This window comes from Electrona antarctica (assembly GCF_951216825.1).
Source record: "Electrona antarctica genome assembly, chromosome: 3".
Taxonomy (NCBI): domain Eukaryota; kingdom Metazoa; phylum Chordata; class Actinopteri; order Myctophiformes; family Myctophidae; genus Electrona; species Electrona antarctica.
Genome location: NC_136808.1, coordinates 34352962 through 34375488, shown reverse-complemented (window position 1 = coordinate 34375488; position 22527 = coordinate 34352962). Strand labels below are relative to the sequence as shown.

The 22527-nt window shown below is 43.3% G+C and overlaps 1 protein-coding gene across 6 annotated transcripts in view; it reads right to left on the bottom strand.

Annotated features, from left to right (window-relative positions):
• chd9 (chromodomain helicase DNA binding protein 9) overlaps positions 1 to 22527 on the bottom strand; it is a 169384-nt gene that overhangs the window by 30717 nt on the left and 116140 nt on the right. For all 6 annotated transcript variants that reach the window (XM_079497542.1, XM_079497544.1, XM_079497543.1 and 3 more), the window contains 8 exons: positions 19255 to 19465; positions 12562 to 12757; positions 12246 to 12413; positions 9595 to 9780; positions 5738 to 5848; positions 4089 to 4288; positions 3177 to 3376; positions 1621 to 1780 (listed from right to left, as the gene is read on the bottom strand). In XM_079497542.1, the coding sequence (XP_079353668.1) occupies positions 1621 to 1780; positions 3177 to 3376; positions 4089 to 4288; positions 5738 to 5848; positions 9595 to 9780; positions 12246 to 12413; positions 12562 to 12757; positions 19255 to 19465 (1432 nt within the window). The remainder of the gene's footprint in view (positions 1 to 1620; positions 1781 to 3176; positions 3377 to 4088; positions 4289 to 5737; positions 5849 to 9594; positions 9781 to 12245; positions 12414 to 12561; positions 12758 to 19254; positions 19466 to 22527) is intronic.

Genomic DNA, 22527 nt, shown 5'->3' with positions numbered 1-22527 from the left:
GCGAACTGTACTGTAGCCATCAAATGTATTAGATTAATTGTTTTTCATGATCAGTCACTTTGCTTTAGCAGTCTTAAAATCTCTGGGTGAAAAAAAAAAAAACTCAGGGTTTCTTTTTCCGTATTTCCTTACACTTTCCAGACCTGCACACACACAGGACTCAGGTCTAAAAGTTCAATGTCGTTATGGCAATGGAAGTACAAGTCTCACTGCGTCAGTTACATTCCTGGCGCACTGAGCAAAAATGCGGAGGTCAGCAAAAGCTGACCGGGTGTGTGTCCCTGTCTGGCCAACGTGTCACACATCGCACCATCCTCTGGCTTCAGCACTACTGGGCTGCTGAAACAATGGGGAACTTTCTGTGGAAGCCACAGCGCTCTGTCTCTAAAGCCCCATGGACACAAGCCCCTCTTTTAGAAAAGAAGCAGCCATCATCTATTTGGCTTTATATCATCACAAACCATTTTTCAATAGCTCTGATCTCTTTTTTTCTTTTCTGTCTTTACGCTCTTTTCCTATCCCCCCTCTCTCTCTGTGTGTGTGTGTGTGTGTGTGTGTGTGTGTGTGTGTGTGTGTGTGTGTGTGTGTGTGTGTGTGTGTGTGTGTGTGTGTGAAAAGAGATCTATGATGGTCATTAGTTGGGTTGAAATCTCATTAAGATTCTTATCAGTCAGCCGGTCAGGATGTGATGAGCATGACCATTAACGAAGCAACAGACTGTCGGCTGTAATAGAGGTTTCAATGCTTCGTAATTACTGTTGCTTTGGAGGTGCCAGAGTCAGAAATCCACGAGCAATTACAATTTCACACTGGTAAGCTTATTCTATTACAGACCAAGTGAAACACTGCGCTTGTAGCACATAATGAACACCTGACCGTTTCAATGATACGATCTACTTTTAACACACACAAACACATGCACACCTTAGAGCACTTACTGTATAGGAAGGAATATGTATTATGCGTCTGGTCAGTGACTGATATGCTCAATTGATGCATCAAAAAGGTAATATCTCAACTAATGGTCATAGTGAGCAGGTTAACCACATGGACCCTAGTATCCATATTGTGGGCATGTCACAAAGATAGGCGAACAAGACCATAATAAGACATATTCTGTAGGTTTTAACATGGAAATGGAAGATCTACAAGCTTGTAGATAAGATTTCTCAGCTATTTGACAAACAGTATATAGGGGTTCAAGTGGTACAGAAGCATCTGTAAATGCCTGCTGGATCTCTGGTACCGTGGGTCAACACGGTCTCACTCCCCAAAATGCATATTGTGACTTCTTGGGACGGACATCCTGAAGAAATCAAAGTTTCTAGCAGGGATCAGCTGGGGTTATACTGGTCTCCCATAGGGATAAATGAGGTGCTAAAAGGTGGCATAAGGAAGTGGTTCTTAATGTGGGTTTCTGGGATTCCTTGGGGGAGTTCCCAGGGCGACGCAAAAAAAAGATAATTGAACCAACGGTTGCGTGACTCCAAGAGTGTACCAATTCGTATACACTCTCAGGGATATGGAGGTCTGTGGCCTAATGCATACCAAACTGAGGGGGTCCTTGAAATGATAACTTTTGAGAATCACTGGTGTAAGCGGTTGCAGAGGGTTGCCTACTTGTTACAGTGGTGCTTGAGGTGTTTCTTGTAGCCTTCGTCCTGCAGTAGATGTTCTGGGTTGTGTTTCCTAATCCACTCAGCCTTGTGAATGTCAAACGTGCTGCACTGGGTCTTCATCTTCTTTCCCTTCCTGCCCCGCGGCACGGGGGTGGACAGGCCTAGTGACGGCACACAGAGAAAGTATTATTACTGGGGTGGACAGGCCTAGTGACGGCACGCAGAGAAATAAGGATTATTTGAAGTGTTGAGAGGTCATACGATTTGACCTACAGTACTGAAATTAAACTGTTCGCTTCCAGCAACGACGACAACAAATACTGTATACTGTGGAGCCTTGTTTGTATTGTACTATTGTCCTGATCCGTTCCTGAACATCAAACTGTGTATTGCTATTTGTTCTTTTGTTTTCTTGTCATGAGGTTAGCCTGTCAACCTTTATGTACTAACTAACTAACTAAATAACTAACTAAGTACAGTATGTGCACTCAGAATGCCAAATCAAATCAGATTTGTTTAATTTATGATGCCAACAAGCACAGGCTGTTAGCCGCAACTTACACATTCATTGCTCAATGCTCACCCATGTGTAGCTATGTAACCTTGCTGGTTTTAATTTCTGCTGTGTCATCATATATTTCACCATTTTCTGTTTCAGTTTAGAGCCACTCATGCACTGACATATAAACCTCCTCCTAGAACCGCATCTGCATGCAACCATCCTCTTATCTATCTGTTGCACAACTGTACTGTATGTGTAACTGTATTTGTAGAGTGATATTTGCACCCTGCACGTCCATGTCAAACGGATTTCATTGCTCTGACACTGCATGGATTCAAGCTGTAAACTAGACCTGATGGTTCTCAAAGTGGGGTCTGGGGAAATAATTTAATTATTTGACTATTCAAAGCTAGCTGATTTACAAGCTCATAACATTCTGTGCTTATAGATTATTTTTGAAATATTTAGACATTTGTGTAGAGCGGCCTATAAAAAAAAGAGAATCTTGCTAAATTGATTCTACAAACATTCTAATAGTTTTTGTGCCATTTTGAACAACAATATTATATAATATGTCAATATTTTTACCACACATTTTGTTATTTTCACCTATAGAGCATGTATAAAGTGAGTGGCATATCGAGTAGCAAAGTGAGTGGCCATTCTGGCAAAGTGAGTTTAACATCGTTTAATGCAATCAGATTTCTGTTTGGATGTATGGGCTGTCAAGGCCAGAAAGTAGTTTTTTCTACTCAGTAGGCTTTCCCGCATAACGTACGGGTATGATGATGATGTCACCCTCTATTCATATACATGATAGGTGTATAAAAAAATAAAGAAATAGTCCCCATTTGATTACTTACATGAAGACAATGATTTATTATATTACAAGGTGTCTGAAATTGTATATATAAATGGCATTATACAGGAAAATATGCCATAAGAATGTGCGGAAAATGGATAAAGGACAGCGCCCTCTATTCCTTTGGAAATTGTTTGAGTCAACAGACGAGAGACTCCATTTTGCATGAAGTGAAGCAGAGCTGGTCTCTCACCCAGGTGGTTCTGCAGCTCCTTGGTCTGCCCGTCCTCGGCGGGGGCGATCAGGTCCCACATGAAGCTCTTGATCTTGTCGTCCCCGCGGTAGTGCACCAGGCAGTAGGCCAGCAGAGCCCTGCAGATGGACTCCACATCCTGCTCGCTCAGCTGCTTCTTAAAGCGTCCGTGGTTGAGAACGTCCTTCCAACGACCCCACCTGGGCGACACAGGGTGGCACCAAAAAGACAACGCCGGGTCAGGAGAGAGAGGTTGTTATCCATTTTTAACCCCGTCATGCCTAATTTGGGCATGTCACCAGGGCTTGTAGATTGGGGCCTATTTTGGTGGATGGAATGGTAAAATAACTGACTGGTTGACCCAGATCCATTAGAAAATTGCAGAGGGAAATGAGGTTGACTACAATTTCATTTGACATTTAAATGTGTGTCTGTAAGATTCTAGAAGAGTAAATGCAGAAACAAAATAGCAGAGACCTAAATATCACACCCACTGGGGATTAACGTGAAAGCCATGAAACCATTTCAAGTACATGGAAATCTACTGCAGTAGTTCCCAAACTGGGGGTCATGACCCCATTAGCTTAATGTGCAACATCTCACTCAACAGTAAACAAACCAACATACAGTATAAGTGTATTTACAAATATGGTCAAAGATTACGTAAGAAGGAGGCAAACATTGTGAAAATCTACTTGCATTTCGGCTATTTTCACAATATTTATCTGAGGAAACGAGTCAAATTCCAAGTAAGGGTGGTGGGGGTCTCCCGTTCAAATATGATTATTTTGGGGGTCGCAGCCTTAAAAGGTTGGGAACCCCCTGGTCTACTGTATGTATACCCCATTCTTCAAAGACAGCAGAGATAAAGTGGGCTCATGTATGTACACAGTGTGCGTCCAAACAGCTTACCCATACACCAGCAGGTTCTTCTCCACCCTGAAGCACTCGGTGCGTCCGTAGCTGTTGAGGCGGTCGTGCGTTCGCCTGAGTTTGGGTTTGGTTTCATCATTTTCACTTTCACCGTCAGACAACTCCGCCAGCTCGTCCTTGGTGGCACTAAACGGACGTGTCTGCTTCCTCACGCGTGGCGTGTCAATCACCAGGCTGTTCTGTAGGGTTGGTATATTGCGAAGAGGATGATATTCATATAATTCTTTGATATTATATTGATATGTCTGATAATATCATATGCTTCCGTATTTGAATGTTTTGTTTACTACAGTTATGTAATTGCTGTGTGCCTGGTTGACAGACAGATTTCCTACATCAAAAGCATAAAGTGAGCAGCAGTGAGCATAAATAAAAATATAGATGCAAGCAGCAATAAGACGGGACCAAGCAATAAGCACTGTAAGGCTGTTCAACAGTGCCACTTTTTTCTAAATGTTTTTTGTGGCTTTCGCCTTTATTTTATATTTTTTTATGGAGGGACAGACAGTAGGCTGACAGGAAATGGGGAGAGAGATGGGGGGAAGACATGCAGTAAAGGCCGTCGGGATCGGGAGTCGAACCCGCGGCACACTGCCAGACTGGGTTGCCAGCCAAGGTGGCTGGACCACTGAGCCATGGCCCAGGCCAACAACAACAGTGCCACTTTAGGTGACCCAGCGGTATTGCAGCTGTTCGTACCACAGACAGACAGACAGACAGACAAACTTCTCTTCAACTGGGATTTCAGATAATGGTCCATAGATTGTGTGAAGAACATTTTGTGCAAATTGCTCAAAACTCCAAGCAGAAAATAAGGTTTAAGTATCTTTCAAATATTGCATTTTCAATTGAGTGCTATAGCGCCACCTTTTGGCTTCGTGTCTTCACCGTTTGGCATAGCCTTCTACCATATTGTACATTATTATTACATGATGTTACTAATGCATGCTGTGTGTGACCAGCGTCTGATTCTGCCAATTTCATCTCTCTAATAATTGAGCGCTAAAGGACTTCCCCACACAGTAATGGGGGATCATTAAGTGCTACCACAACTAGCACCAATGTTGTTGGCCTTTCTACTATTACAGCCACGCATTATTACATTGACTACCATTACTACTACCAGAACCAATATGCACTACATGGCAAGGCAACGTTATGTGTATATACAATTTAAATAATATAAACAGGAGACACTGTGCTCAACAATAAAAAAAACAAGGTGTGTTCTGCAAATAATAATAATAATACAAATAAAAACAGAAACTTCACCAACACAGCAATGTTTTGTTTACTACAGTTATGTAATTGCTGTGTGCCTGGTTGACAGACAGATTTCCTACATCAAAAGCATAAAGTGAGCAGCAGTGAATAATACAAATAAAAACAGAAACTTCACCAACACAGCACTGGTTATGTAGCCTATAGCAGGCCTACTAAACATTAACTTTCACTGACAAAAGACAATTAAAACACAATTACTTTAGCTTTCCTTCTTTCATACAATGTCATTTAAAGAGCATTCGAAAAGAAAGAGAAAAATAGAAAAGTGAAAGAGGCACTACTACTGCTACTAGTAACACAGAATACTACACTGTATATCAAAATGTGAATTGTGGAGTGCTTACTCTGCCATTGACCGTCTCCATATCGATCTCTGCCTTTTTGGCCCACTTGTCCCAGAAGTTCGGATCATCCAGTGAGATGTCTGTGCGGTTTCCTGACGACACAAAACTGGCCTGAAAGCAGACATCAAAATCATATCAAAACATAATCTAATTGACCAATCCCTTGACGTGTGCTGGTCATATAAAAGATCCAGTGACTGAGGTATCAAATTAATGTGTATACATTAATGTGTTTCTTTTGTATGTGCGTGCGTGTGTGTGTGTGTGTGTGTGTGTGTGTGTGTGTGTGTGTGTGTGTGTGTGTGTGTGTGTGTGTGTGTGTGTGTGTGTGTGTGTTGCGTGGGTGTGCGTTAGAGTTCTCATCGGGCCTGAAAATTAAGGCCCGGCCCTACCCTACCCTAACTGGGTCGGCCCGAGGCCCGGCCCGACCCTAACAATTACCATAATGTCAGGCCCGAAAACCCGAAAAAGCCCGAGTGAAAAAAGAGAGAAAAAATACACTATATGGCCGCGGAGCCGTGGATTATTGAGACGACCGTGTCAGAGAACGCACTAATAGTCTATAGTCGCCGAAATAAAGGATTTATGTAACTCACGTTAATTGGCTGATAATGTTCCATTTTCAACATTCTAATGGTTTCCAGCAATTTCCAGGGGTGAGTAAACATCTTCTGAATCAAAGTAGCAGCGATCCTCTGAAGTGACGCAGTTAATTATGTCCAATAGGCTACTGGCAATATTATGACAATTCAAGTCAACTTGGCTATAATCTACTAGGTTACTGTATAGTTTACATTAATCATTGCCTCTCAAACCCACATACCACGCGTAATGTGCGTTGCCTAACCAAAAGAACAGACATACAAACCATCAACATGCCGCTCGATGGCGTGTCGAGTCTGTCGACAGCTTGCAGATCTTTTATTTTGGGCAGTGGGCACACAACGAGGCGCGCTGCGCTACGATGGGGAAATTAAATAGCTGTAGGCTACAGCGCGCTGCGATACGATTTGTAAACCAAATAGCTGTAGCCTACAGTGTGACTGTAACATTGCTTGGTCATCATGTAACTATATTACGTGCAGGCGCTTTCATAGTATTAGTTATATGGAGCATTTACCGTTGATTAGGTAGCCTAATTTAGCTTATTCACCCAGCTGGGTTCAACAGCAGTGTCTCGTTAAGCCCCGACGTTTCCAAAACGAGCTATTGCGGATAAATCGATGGTCTTATAAAACATTTAAGCATATGGCAAGTTGACTTAAGTTATATAGTTGATGCTGAGCAGTAAGCAGCTCATTTGGTTGGCAAACCAGAGGCCATCCAGCGGTAGCAAGTTCAACAACCACCGTTCTATTCTGTCACTTTGGTGCGCTGCTGCCTGCTGCTGATCATCGCCTCCTCCTACTTCAGTCACATATAGTATAATAGCCTAAACTGTAAAAGTGAATCGCCAACATTCACCAGCTCAGCCCTCTTCATATTAAATAAATACATTACACAAACAACAGAATTGTTATTTTTGTTATAATAAAATTATATAAAAAAAATAAAAAAAATCACAATCACAGAGCCCGAGGCTCGGCCCGGCCCGACTAATTATCGTGCATTTTGGGCCCGGCCCTACCCGAAAATCGGGCCGGGCCGGGTTCGGGCAGAGATTGAGAACTCTAGTGTGCGTGTGCGTGTGCGTGTGCGTGTGCGTGTGTGTGCGTGTGTGTGTGTGTGCGCGTGTGTGTGTGTTCCAGTATATGATCTGGTGAATATTAATTCCTAGACATCACACTGATCAAACTATGCAAAGATCAAAGTTAATGATCAACATCTGGTTATTTCATTAGAAACTAGAAAAAGTGCCCCTCGGGGCACAGGTCTCCACCAGGGCAGGTCAGGTTGTGGCCTCCTGGTGGCGCTATAATAGGCCAATGTGAAAAGGGTGCCATTTCTTCATACGCCTTTGATGGCAATTGGATGATTTGAGGCATTTTGTTCCAAAAATGTGTTTTGCAAAAAACAACCTGTTGGTGGTGCTATAACAGGCCAATGTGAAAAGGGTGGGATATATTCCTCAGCCTAGTAAGAAAATGTGTGAAAGATTTCACGTAAATTGCATGCTGCGTTCATGATTTGAGGCTTTTGTTCAAAACGGGGCAATCTTGCAAACTGTGAAAGCCAATTATAGCCAATTAGGATGGAATATGAAATATCGGACAGATCCGACTTGAGCACATGACCATAGAGATACTGTGTAACGATTTGTGAGATTTTTGGACAGAATCTGGAGGAGTAATATCAAAAAATGTGTTTTACAAAAGTCGGCCTCCTGGTGGCGCTATAAAAGGCAGATGTGGAAAATGCAAGTCAAAGGTTTATCCTTGGCCTCTAGGGAGTGTGCATGGAACGTTTCACGCAGATCGGTGCAGTTTTAGGTAAAAAATGTGAAAAGCTGCCTCATGGTGGCGCTATAACAGGCCGTTCTGGAAAATGTGGGGCAGAGGTTCATCGTTGGCATCCAGGGAGTGTGTGTGCAAAGTTTGGCATCGACCAGGTTAACGGTGCCGGAGATTAGCTGTTCACAGACGGACGGAAGGACGGACACACACACACACGGACGGAGTGCAAAACATACTCTCTCCCCATGCCTTCAGCCTGGTGGAGACAATAACTCGTAGCATTGCTGGGGGGGTGGGCGTGTGGGGGGGGGGGGGGGTACGTGAAATCACACACTTATCATGAAAATATCATATGGCCAAAAATCTAATTGTGGAAGCCATTAAGGTTTTAGGGAATGGTACTGCATCTGGATAAGATATATTTGGAAAATATGTTCCCAGAGATGACGTAGTGGAGGGGGAAAAACAGACTCTGAAACCGCATGCACACGTACTGTACATGCTGAAATGGAATCATGTTGTTTGCCTCCCTCTGCGGTCTCCCACTCAGATTTCACTGTCTATCTCAATGAAGAGGAAAGTGCATACGCCACTGTTTCTCAAACAGTGGGTCGTGGGCCCATTTTTATGGGTAAATGTCCTATTTTTTTTTTTATAATTTAAAAAAATATATTATTATTATTATTTCAAAACATTTTAAAAAAAATGAGAAAAACATCTAACATGTCAGAAATTAAATTGTAAGTTAAAAATAATAAAAAAACAGAATTTCAGAAATGTTCAAAACAACCTAAAGAAATGCTATGAATAATAATGAAAAACCTTTACGAAGTAGTGGAAATAACAGATCTACAAGCTTGTAGATCTGCTGTTTTCATTAGTTTGGGTCTTGCGGATACATCAAATGTATCTTTGCATCTCATGCAAAAACGTTTTGGAGCAGACTCAGCCTTAATGATCAATCAATTGATTTTTCACGGGTTTAAACAAAAGGTGTTTTTGAAAATGTGTTCTGTGTATTTACATTATTATTTTTGAGTGGTGTAAACCACTCCTACAACTGGCTTTGTTAGTCTGTGCAGAAAAAATGAGCATGGTTGCTATGTTCACCCTGTTCACCCGGGTGTGATTTCATTACGTCAGACATGATTTCATTACGTCAGACCCGTGTGACCTTACACCACTCAGTTCACACGGGTGTGATTTTTTTATATTAATGTATTAAAATGTTAGTGTTTTGTCAACCATTTTGGGGCACCACTTATAATCTCCTCACGGCGGCCCACTAGTGGAGTTAAGAATAATATATATATAATATATCGTCTCTGTCGGGTGGAAACCTCATTATGTCCAAAACTGATACTTTTCAGGATTGAAACTCAAAAAAGTAGCAGATCCACAAGCTCAAGCCCCGACAGCATGTGTGTAGTGTGTACTGTGTATAGGTACAAAGGACACGCATACCTTGGCGAAGGTGGACCCCCGTCCCTCAGACTCGATGGTGATGGTTTTGGTTCGGCGCTGGAGGATTTGGTCGATGTCCTCTTCACAGAACTTGGCCCCTTCGTCCTCGTCGTCCATGATGGCCCCGTAGGCACCGCGCCGCAGCAGGTCCTCGATCTCCTTCTTAGACAACTGCTGCTGAGTGGCCTGCAGGAGGTGCCGAGGGGACAGCCAGGAGGAGACTATTGTTATATAGTATTATTGAGGGGCCCCTCCTATAAACAGCTATACTAGTGTACAGTAGATTCCGTCTTAACACAAGCCATTGACAATGAATGGAGAATTTACGTCATATGTGTCCGAGCAAATCAGCTGTCGGTAGAAACCCTTGGCTAATAAGAAACCACCATTCTTGGTGACGTAACTACGTTTCAAGGTTGGTATAAGGCGCGCACGCACACGCACACACACACACACACACACACACACACACACACTGAACTGGAACATATGTTGGGAGTCTACATTTTTTAAAGATGTCCAGCCGTGTCTGCCCAGGTAGATTAATATGCTGATCAGACAAGACAGCAGAGCTGAGCTGCTGCTAAAACCAGGCTTTCAAAAGTGAACTAATCCTCAGGAGGCACTTAACATCACACGCAGCATAATGCTGCACAATTGCAATCCGACACCGTGATGACGGTCTGTGTGGGTGGCAAATCAAGTCATACATAATTTGCCTCAGAAAAGAAGTTTTTTTTTTACGAGAAAGTCAGACCAGATTTCGCATCTTTCTGCCGTCGTGCACTACTAGACACTGTCGAGATATTTATTCACTGAGATTTATGCATTAACAACCGCAGATTCAAGATTCAAGGTTGACTTTATTCCTTTTGCTTTGGACACAGTGCAGTGCAAATACAATATTTGTTGTTCTATTGTCGCACTAAACAGCAATCAGAAAACAAAACAACACATTGATATTCAAACACTAGCTGGATTATTATTAAGGTCATTCATTCAGGTGTGTTTGTTTCACTGTACATTTGCACGTACATGAAATTTGTTCTACTGTCTTGCTCAGGGACACATAACGCATCTCCATCTATTTCTTATCTGCTGCATCTATTAGTCAGGATGCACAGCAGATATAATTTGTCTTTTTTTTTTAGCTCTTTACAAAAATGACAAAACTTCCTGTTTTCCCAGAACACACAGAGTACACAATACAGGAGCTTTGTTCACATGGCAATGGGGGTGACAATTTCCAGTCAGTGGGCCAGACTCAGCAAAAACTGTTTTTTTTTAAGACCACTGTAGTGTGGACTAACCCTTTATCATAGTGAAAGTTAATCAGGCCAGGCTGTTCCAAGCCACATTCTCCGTTCACTGTGCAGTGTCTGTGCACCGATCCATCGCTGTTTTTAATTTTCGGTAATGTACGGTACACGCTAATAATACTTTTTTTTTTAATCACAGAAGAAAATGGTCCCCTAATGTCAGATTCAGCCCTGCTCTTGAGTTTACGTATTGTTTTGTTGTTGCATGCATGCATGCCATTCTTTCTTCATCTCCAGTGTTAAATTGAAATGCTCACCCCCTTATCCAATTTCAGAGACTTCGTTTCCAGCCTTTGTGTGTTTCCTCGCCTACGTGATTGTCTCCCCCGCCCTGGCTGGTTTCACCTGTCCCTCATTATCTCTAGTGTAATCTGTGTTCCACTCTCTCAGTGCCAGTTCGTCTTTGTAGCTGGTCCCTAGCGTGCCAGCCTTGGAATGTGTTTGTCTATCGAGTTTTCCTCTTGTTGTTTTTTTGCTTCGTTTACCTATGTCTTCTCCTTGTCTGATTTGTTTACATATGTTTTGACTGACTCCCTCTGTACCGAACCTCAGCAAGTAAAGACCGTTTTTAATTAAGATTTCTACCACTGAGCTGTCCAATTGAGTCATCCTGCCAATATTAGCCTTTACAATACCGTGATAAATTAATTACGTATTCCAATAACAGAACAATAATACTCCTAACAGTTATATATCTGTAGCATATAATTGAAGATTTTATATGAAGATATTATATTTAATTGCTATGGTGGACAGAAAATAAGACTACAATCTGGAAACAGTGATTTCACTTCTGAATTGAGTGTGTGAGTCAAGTTGTGTGTGGGCATGACCACACCGCGCACGCACGCACCCATGCAGGCACGCACCCACGCAGGCACGCACCCACGCAGGCACGCACCCACGCAGGCACGCACCCACACAGGCACAGGCGAGCGAGCGAGCGCACGCACGCACGCACGCACGCACGCACGCACGCACGCACGCACGCACGCACGCACGCACGCACGCACGCACGCACGCACGCACGCACACGCACCCCCCCCCCAACTTGAACCCTATTTTACTTGGGATGAGGAAGGTCCGAAACGTTGCTTCATTAAATAAGAAAATACTCATGTACCAAGCAAATACACAGTGTGCGGGTGTATTCTATTGCTTTCATACTTGGGATATTTCAAAATTGCCAATCGACAAGCTCACAATGCGCCGTGATGCGACTCATGCGGTCTGTTGTGTTTGAAATATCTTTGAAAATGGAAAAATATTTGAATAATTTTGAACAAAAATCTTTTTTCCACGGTGGGGTCCACACAGCCAAATAATACATACCCCTCCCAGGCTGTTCTCTCGGCCACTCATGCTCTGCAGCACAGCCTTGTCCAGGCCCAGCTTCAGACTGGCCCGGTCGAACATCTCCCGCTCGTAGGAGTTCCTGGTGATCAGCCGGTACACCTTCACCGCCTTGTTCTGCCCAATCCTGTGGCAGCGGGCCTGAGCCTAAGGACACAACACCAGCGTTCATTTTGTTGACTGCGATGTGTTGTGACTCTGAGCTTGTAGATCTGCTATTTTTGGGCTTTAGGCTAACAGTAAAATGCCCCCAAAAAAATGCAAACGTGTGTGTGTGTGTGTGTGTGTGCGTTACCTGCAGGTCATTCTGAGGGTTCCAGTCGGAGTCGAAGATGATGCAGGTGTCTGCGGCTGTGAGGTTGATTCCCAGGCCTCCGGCTCTCGTGCACAGCAGGAAGACGAAGCGGTCCGAGTCGGGCTTGCTGAAGCGGTCGATGGCCGCCTGCCGCATGTTCCCCCGCACCCGGCCGTCGATGCGCTCATACAGGTACCTGCAACACACGCCACGCCATGAGAAGCATGCCATGACACCGTATTGTTCCATGCTTTTGTCACTGCATTTGTGCAAATACTTTTGTATTATTATTGTTTCGAGTTTGTGGATCTGCTACTTTTGATGCATTTGCGTGACGCTGTAATGTGAAAAAAAACACAAAACAGTTAGAATATGGAGAGGAGAGGTTTCTGCCCGATAACAGTGATATACTGTAAAGCCAGTGCAAGATATTGGGTGATGAGTACAATATATACAGCATAGAACTATACCCAATATATATTAACACTTTAACAGGTTATGTTTACGTCATTTTTACTTTTTAGTGATACAGTTCAATGCGAGTGGATTCACATACATACAATTAGAAAATGTACTTAAATTAACCAGCAATTTGATTGGCAATTACAATTTCCTTGAAGACTTTGACTCTTGGTCATGGATGCCTCAGTTTTATAAAACTCTCTTAGCCCATATCACCTCGATACCGCCGTTGCATACATCTCTACAAACATTCAAACAGGCCCCAGAAAATAAAACATAACTAGAAAAAGTGCCCTTCTGGGCACAGGTCTCCACCAGGAGGATAGGACTGTGTGAGATGTTTGGCAAAATGTTTAGGATTAATATAAACATGTTTTTGAGGCATTTTGTTCCAAAAATGTGTTTTGCAAAAATCAACCTGTTGGTGGCGCTATAACAGGCCAATGTGAAAAGGGTGGGATATATTCCTCAGCCTAGTAAGAAAATGTGTGAAAGATTTCACGTAAATTGCATGCTGCGTTCATGATTTGAGGCTTTTGTTCAAAACGGGGCAATCTTGCAAACTGTGAAAGCTAATTATAGCCAATTAGGATGGAATATGAAATATCGGACAGATCCGACTTGAGCACATGACCATAGAGATAGTGTGTAACGATTTGTGAGATTTTTGGACAGAATCTGGAGGAGTAATATCAAAAAATGTGTTTTACAAAAGTCGGCCTCCTGGTGGCGCTATAAAAGGCAGATGCGGAAAATGCAGGTCAACGGTTTGTCCTTGGCCTCTAGGGAGTGTGCATGCAACGTTTCACGCAGATCGGTGCAGTTTTAGGTAAAACATGTGAAAAGCTGCCTCATGGTGGCGCTATAACAGGCCGTTCTGGAAAATGTGGGGCAGAGGTTCATCGTTGGCATCCAGGGAGTGTGTGTGCAAAGTTTGGCATCGACCGGGTTAACGGTGCCGGAGATTAGCTGGTAATGGACGGACGGAAGGACACACACACGGACGGACACACGGACGGACACACACACACGGACGGAGTGCAAAACATACTCTCTCCCCATGCCTTCGGCCTGGTGGAGACAATAATAGTATAATTCACAGCCTCACACATCGCTATGTAAACAAAGCTTGCATTGGGTATTTCAACAGGGAGCAACACGCTTCTAGTGAGACCAGGTCCTTTTAACTAAGTAAGATGAAGAGCAAAGGACGAATGAGACTGACTGATCTCCAGCCTCCTTCTCCTCCAATCTCCCAAATTAATTTACCTTCTCCTCCTGGCAATTAAAAATCCCTTGCCCAAAGATAGCCTCAAATCAATCCCCGGAGGACTGGTCTTGCTCCTGGCTTCTCCACAGCCCTTTACTCTATTCCCTCCCATGTTCTACCCCCTTCCCACCTTCTTCCCTCCCCTGAGGTGGCCCACTTCCAGTCAGGAGAGGGGCCCCACAGACCTCCCCGCCTGTCTGATGTGGTAGTGCCCTGAGGGGCTCAGTAACCTGCTGCTGAACCCAGTGTGGAGCCCTGCGCCGTGCAGCGTAATGCCTGACTGTACTGGCTTGACAGACGGTTGGGAAGCAGAGTGGACGGTGAGAGCAGGTTTACATTTAGAGAGAGAGAGTGAGACTGAGGAGTGGAAGAAAAATAAATAAAATCACACCTGTGTGAAGTGAGGGGCGCTAATATATTAAAGTCTAACTCATGTTGATTAGGTGATGTAATGGTGATGTATAACAAACGGTGCCAATACAAACATAAAATTAAACCTGTATATACTGTAGGAGGGGCTAGCGCCCCTCAAAAATAACATTGGGAAAAGATGGAGAGAGCAGAGAGGAATATATAGGTCGCAGTTAACTATGAAACCTTGCGTTTTTGTCACAACACCTAACACACAATCCCCGTCACTGTCACGACACCTAACTCAAATCCCCGTCACTCACCCCAGGCAAGCCCCAGGTCATCGTGACATCACGTGACATCAGCCCCCTGATCACCCCTGGCAAGCCCCCAGGTGCCCAGGTCATCGTGACATCACGTGACATCAGCCCCCATATATGGTGCCCAGGTCATTGTGACATCATGTGACATCATCAGGGATGGATATATAGTAAATCCGACCTGCTGTCTCAGTTAAGCCCATATATGGAGATCCCTGATGTCATCAATATTGGCCACTCATCTGACGTCAAACCTCAAACCCTTAGATCTCCATATATGGATATATGTCAGAACCTGTTCTGACATTCCATATGTTGATCACTTCCCCATCCATCAATGCAAAGAGGCAAAAACTGGAGTAATATGTTCTATCATCTTAGTTTTAGTTAAAACTCTAGCTGCTGCATTCTGAACAAGTTGAAACCCGTCAGTTGTTTTCTTTGGCAAACCAGAGAACAGTGCATTGCAGTAATCGATTCGAGAGAAGATAAAAGTGTGGACCAACGTTTTTGCATCGTCTAAAGACAAATATGCTCTAATGCGTGCAATGTTTCTAATTCGAAAGAAGGCGGTCATGGTAGCCTGGTTAATATGCGCATTGAAATTCAGTTCAGAGTCAATAATAACCCCCAGGTTCTTTACTGTCGAGTTATTTCCTACAGTTACCAAGTCTGTTTCTTATTGACTCTTTCTGCTCATTAGAAGCATATAGACAAATAACAGGCCAATGTGTAAGGGTGGGATTTATTCCTCCGCCTAGTAGTAAAGTGTGTGAAATATTTCACGTAAATTGCATGCTGTGTTCATGATTTGAGGCTTTTTGTTCAAAAATGGCCAATCCAGCAAACTTTGGGAGCCAATGTTAGCCAATTAGGATGAAATATGAAATATCGGACAGATCCGTCTTGAGCACATGACTATAGAGATAGGCTACTGTGTAACGATTTGAAGGATTTTTGGAGGAGTAATATAAAAAAGGTGTCTATAAAAGGTTTTTCTTTGGCCTCTAGGAAGTGTGCATGCAACGTTTTACGCAGATCGATGCAGTTATACAGTAGGTTAAAATGTGAAAAGCTGCCTACTGGTGCTATAACAGGCTGTTCTGGAAATTTTGGGGCAGAGGTTTGTCGTTGGCATCCAGGTAGTGTGTGTGCAACGTTTGCATCGAACGGGCCATGAACCCTGGCCATACCCGTTTTTCATTGTGCATTTTTTGGTCAATGAAAAACAGGAGAAATATACAGTATGGGAATGTCAATATATGGCCATATTGTGACAGTCTCATGATAACCAGTGTGAGTCACACTTACAAATGAACCAAGCTGGTTCAACATATGTATCTCGATATGCGGGGCTGACTACTGTATCATCACCTGGATCTCCATATATGAAGATCATGACACTGACCTCATCAAACCCTGGATAGCCATACATGGTTTGACATACTAGATCTGCATACGTATATGGAGCCGACATGCAACTCTACAATTCTACATCTGACCTCACTGACACCAGATTAATAGTTTAACTCCTGCTTCTCAACTGTGCCGTATTGAGAAGTTCTGTTTCAACGCGGCCTCACCCTTTAGGACGAGGTCACTTCTCGCCCTCAGCGCGTCTTACTGGTACTACAGTATATGTGTGGACGTTTGATTATCTAGGGCTTTGGGGCGCCTGTTCAGCAAGGAGCACAACGGCGGGGGATAGCCTGTTCCTCGTCACGTGTTGCGCCTCCTGGTGACACTCCCCAGCGCAGGTAAAAAGAAGCAATTGATGACTCCACGTGTATCAGAGGAAACATGTGGTTATGTCTACACACTCCAAGTCTAAACTCTAGGGGTTGGCAGTGACAAGGACTGTACATGGAGGTAATTGGCATAACGACTAAATTGGGGAGAAAAATGGTGATCAAAAATGATTTCCTAGGCTCGTGGCTATTGGAGTCCGCAACAAAGCACTCACGTACGTACACTCACAACTACTTTAAGATTTATATCCTTGGGATTGTTGTGCTAATGTGCTTCACAACAAAACACACGCATAGACCACCAGCCTAAATTCAGTTAATTTGGCAGACTAACTTTAATGGCTTTCCCTCCACTTGACTGCAGTCAAGAACAGAATACGTCCAACAACATTAGCCCTTTATGACAGATGCTTATTTATTTTCCCTTCAACGGGAAATGCTGAAATTGGCGTCAATGGAATTCAAACCTCCATAAGAAGTGAACATGTATAATTTTGATGAGTTTTGGGACAGAAAACCTGGAAAGTTTCACGTGACAATCAACACAGCACACTCAGAAAAATCCATAGGCAAGAGTAGATCAGCACAGGCGAGGGAATGTGGGGAGGTTGGCTTTGAAGAGCTCAATTCATCCAATAAGGATGTGAAGAGCAAATGAAAGATACAAAGATTGACTTTGAATAGATACCCGTGGAGAATCGATTCCAGAGTTCAAAAGAAGACATACCAGATAAATAATCTTCAGTAACACAATCACAATTTATGACTGAATGTGCATCAGCATGCAGGGCCCATCTGGGGTAGTTCACGCTCGCCCTACGCTTGATTACAGCAGAAAAATAAAAGTATATGAGAGTATATAAGAATATGGGATAAAACTCACAACCCTGATGTCATTATGACAGGTTATGACATGCCCAGAATCACTTCTCCCTTAAGACAGGTGACTGGGCCCTTAATACACCCCTTTTCTTTTTTCTTTGACTGAATTTCGTTGTTATTTTTCATGTCATGTTTATGAATTGAATACATAGGACCCAAATGGAAACAAGACTGCAATGACTTTTTTTTATCCTTTTAGTTTGACTGTCAAACTATACTCTGTTGCGGTTTACATTTATGTCTTATAACAAGGTATTCAATCAATCAATCATTACGCAACCTCTCTACCTCCAGGCAACATGCCATCTTGCTTTTCCATCTCTCGGCACAGAGTAACATTTTAGTGTTGGGTTATTTGGCCACCTTTTGTCAAGGGCACTGGCTCTCAATGTGAGGTCTGGGGAACCCCAGGGGACCTTGAGGGAGTTCCAGGGTGTCCCCAGCTAAATGATTGATATTAATTAGGAATGATAATTCAAATGGACCGATACAGGTCTGTAATTCTGATACAAATGGAACCTAATGCACCCATACAGGTCTGTAATTCTGACAGTATACAAACGAAACCTTATGGCCCTGCAAATTAAACCAAATGGGCCCTTACATCTCTTTATCTCTAAGCCTATACAAATGGAAGCAAATAGACCCTAATGGGTCTGTAACACTAGAGTGTGTATTAGAGATGGGATCGGGACGACTTTTTCCAGCCTGACCCTAGCCCGAGGCCCCCCCCCCCCTTTCATTTTTCTTTGAGGAAGGCACTGACAGCAAGCATGTTATTGTTATAATGTACAGCTTGCCTTGCCTGACTGCTACGTTTAGAAATTATACCACACTGACACTGTGTCTTGTAAATTACCATGAAAGGGGACCATTTTATATCTATAGCCTACTACTACGCTGATAGTATAACACAGTGCACCGCTCGCTCACAACAAACAAACACACACACACACACACACACTACACACACACTGATGTAGTCTTACCAGCATTGATGATTGATTTGACATTGGCAATTCTGCATTGGTAATATTTAATCCATACAGCGTGGAGCGGGCAGCTGTAGGCTACTTTGGGACTGTTCGTGCAAAGTTGCAAACTCAAGTGCTATTCAATCAAACAATAAGCGCCAGCGGCAGGCTATTCAATATTATTGGTAGCCTATTTGCCATGGTCCATGGTCCATGGTCCATGGGCACGGATCCAGTTATTTATTCATACTCAACTGTTCACTGTTTAACAGCTAATAAATCAAACTATTTATATTAATCCAACCATCGCGGTTTACATGTCGTCATGGAGGAAAGAGGATCACATCCACCGTGGGTGAGTTCAACCTAGGCCAAAACCGTCCTCCTCTCTTCAGTGGTTCTTCCAGCTGCGCCCCATATGTAACCTCAGTCCCTACGCTCTCCTGACCTACAGAAATAGCGTAGGGACTGAGGTTCACATGGGGCTACGTTCGCTGCTGCTTGCAGCGTGTTGCAAGCTTGCAACAACAAGCGGTGCTGCTGCTTGCAGTGCGTTGTCACGCTGCACCACGCGTCCTCCCAAGGCCGCAGAAGACACTAAAACTCACTCAGCAGTCAGGAAGGAAAACTGAGAGATCAAAAGCTGAATCCACCTTCTCTGTGTGTCTGCATTAGTGTTACTGTACCTTCTCTGGATGAGGTAGTCCTCCAGGATGTCCAGGCAGCGCACCATCTGTGAGAAGATGAGCACCTTGTGGCCTCCAGCTTTCATCTTGGGCAGCAGCTTGTCGATGAGGACCAGCTTTCCGGCAGACTGCACCATGGCCTGCAGGTGGAAGTCCATGGAGGCTGGGTTGTACACCTCCCTGAAGTCCTCCATGATCTTCTCCTCTGCTCCTGCATGGGAGAAAAGGAAAAGAGTTCAGGTTATCATCTACAATGTCATTTTTATGAGGTCTGAGGCCGATTCTACAAATGTCATTAGTTTTTTAAAACTCCTTCAGTGCCACGTTTAATATCAAGTTTTAGTCGCACATTGCCGATTTTCAGCCGATATTTTGTATGATCACCTCAATCTGAGCTTCAATTCCGAGATAAACGCTGCTAAAGGTAGTGTGGACGGAGGGAAAATAATAAGATTATAGCGATGCTGGATGCCATATAAACTAAGGGGCCATTCGATGTCGTCCTAGGCGATCTAGGACTTTTATAAAAGGCAGTCCAATGTCGTCCTAGGCATAGACATACTTGACATGAACAAGTATGTTGATACTATACGTGTTGTTACAATACAAACAGAAATGACATAAATACTCACTATACTACTGCAATGACATAATATACAAAGTGACAACAACAAGAATCCAAGCAACAGTAAACCGCAGTAAATTATCAGGTATTGATGTAATCTAGAAAGTGCTGCAATAAAAAAAAACTAGTGGTACTTAGTAATTAGATTCTTACAGTATAAGACCTCAAACATATTGTCTCAGCAGCACAGATTGCAAAGTGACTGATGCTTGTTTCCTCCGCTTGGTCCGATGCACATTAAAATATTAATTTAGTTTATTTATAGCCAAGCCCACTGGCATAGGAGCACACCGCCGTTCCTCCCTCCCTACGTTACATGTTCTCTCCTCCTGATGACATAATCATATAAAATGTCCATTAACATGCAGCCCACATCTGACAAGAGTCATGTCACTGATGCCGTTCTTCTCCTCCTCCGCCGCAGCTTTCTCTCAATCTGGTCAGATGTACATCAGCGTTACAGCATGTATACATCATCCAGCTAATGCGCCTGACAGTCGGTACAGACGCGGTGACATGTTTCAGTGATGGTGACACTTCCATTTGTTCCATGTTATTCCTCGTCTCAATCGAGCCCCTGTTGCACATTAGCCTTCATCAGCAGACTGTTCCCTTGCATTACATTGGAGTGGTGTGGTTATAAAATGAGGTACTGGATCTTATTGAGCTGACAATGACAACTACCGTTACAAAATGAATGACGGCATGAAAGTAACACATTATTGCACCTCTTTAAAAAGGCGGGAGGAGCACTTAATTCCCCGGATGACAAAACGATAGAGGACACTTTTGACGTGATGGCGACCACACGTTTGTAATGTCATTAGCTGAAGCCCATCATTCAATATCAGTCAGTTTGTGACATTTTGGAAGATAAGACCTTCCTCTTATTCTGCTCCAGAGCTCTTTACCTATCATCAATCAACCAAATGTAATCTAGCATCCCAATAGGTGAATATTTGGAGAAAATAGGCACACATTAAATGAAAATAACAGATAAAGCTCACAACATGGCATATCTCTATGCGCGGTGAGCTTGTAGATCAGCTATTTTCTGCAAAGTATGTGTCAATATAGGTGAACATTTGGCAAAAATAGGCAAACAAAAAAGAGATTTGGCGTATCGGGGAAAAAAAGGAGGGGATCAAATACAGACTCCTGAGGGACTCCGGTCAACGAAGCATATATGGGTGTAAGTGTTTAACCTACTCTATTTGTATGTAGGCCTATCTATAGTAACACTGCTGTAAACCACAGCTTGGGCAAACAACATAATATGGTCCTGGCACACATGACGCAGTGTGGAATTGTGTAAAACAGACATTAGCCAGTCCAGGGACTGTGGTCTGCATGGCAAAACCCCATATCCATTACGCATTGAGATAAGCAGGTTTTCCAGTGAAGTTTCACGGGCTGATGTAATGAAAGGCAAACTAACCTCGGGATTACCAAATGTATTCAATTCAGCTTCATCAATATTCATAATCATCCCTGCTGTGCACTAAGTAAGTAGCCCTGGGAACAAACGGTTCCTGGGCCGTGTGACCCACAGGTCAGCAGCCCATCTCCTATTTCCGTAGCATTTATGTACACCTTTATGTCCAGAACATACAACCCCTCGACATGACCCTAGTAGCCTATGTCTCACCTTTATGTCCAGAACATACAACCCCTCGACATGACCCTAGTAGCCTATGTCTCAATCCTAATCTCAATCCAACCCTTACAATTTAGGCATTTACAGTAGCTGACGCTCTTAATCCAGAGCGATTTTGAGTAATCAAGGTAAACATGAGGTCATACAAATGCATATAAATAGTATTCTAGGATCAGAGGTAAACCAATAACCTATAATCAGTCTTAACCCTAATCTATCATCATAGGTAAACCAATAATCAGTCTTAACAGTATAATATCAAAACATCTATAATATGTACTGTACATTGCGACTACACACACTATAGGATGTCGAATAAATCTGGCATCTGTCTTCATAACATGCATGCATCTAAATTACACAGAGAGGAAAGCACAGCTCACTCTCATTTCACCTGCTCTCACTTCCCCACGCAGTGATGCTTAAGTTGACAACTAGCTTAGTTACACCGTATATAGTGCACACGCGCGCGCGCGCGCGCGCACGCACGCACGCACGCACGCACGCACGCACACACACACACACACACACACACACACACACACACACACACACACACACACACACACACACACACACACACACACACACACACACACACACACACACACACACACACACACACACACACACACACACACACACACACACACACACACACACACACACACACACACACACACACACACACACACACACACACACACACACACACACACACACACACACACACACACACACACACACACACACACACACACACACACACAGTTATAATCATGGGCTGGCCCACTGATACAGACTTATAAATGCAATTGAATGAACACAGCACAATAAGCTATCTCTGGGAAAAGTCTCACCATTTACCTGGCTATAGAAGCAACACATTTCATGTGATAACCACCAAGTGACCTCATGTAGCAGTGGGTCAGTACCTCATATTTCACATAGTAAGTCACTGTGGTGGTGTTGAAAGGGTATTTTAGTATTA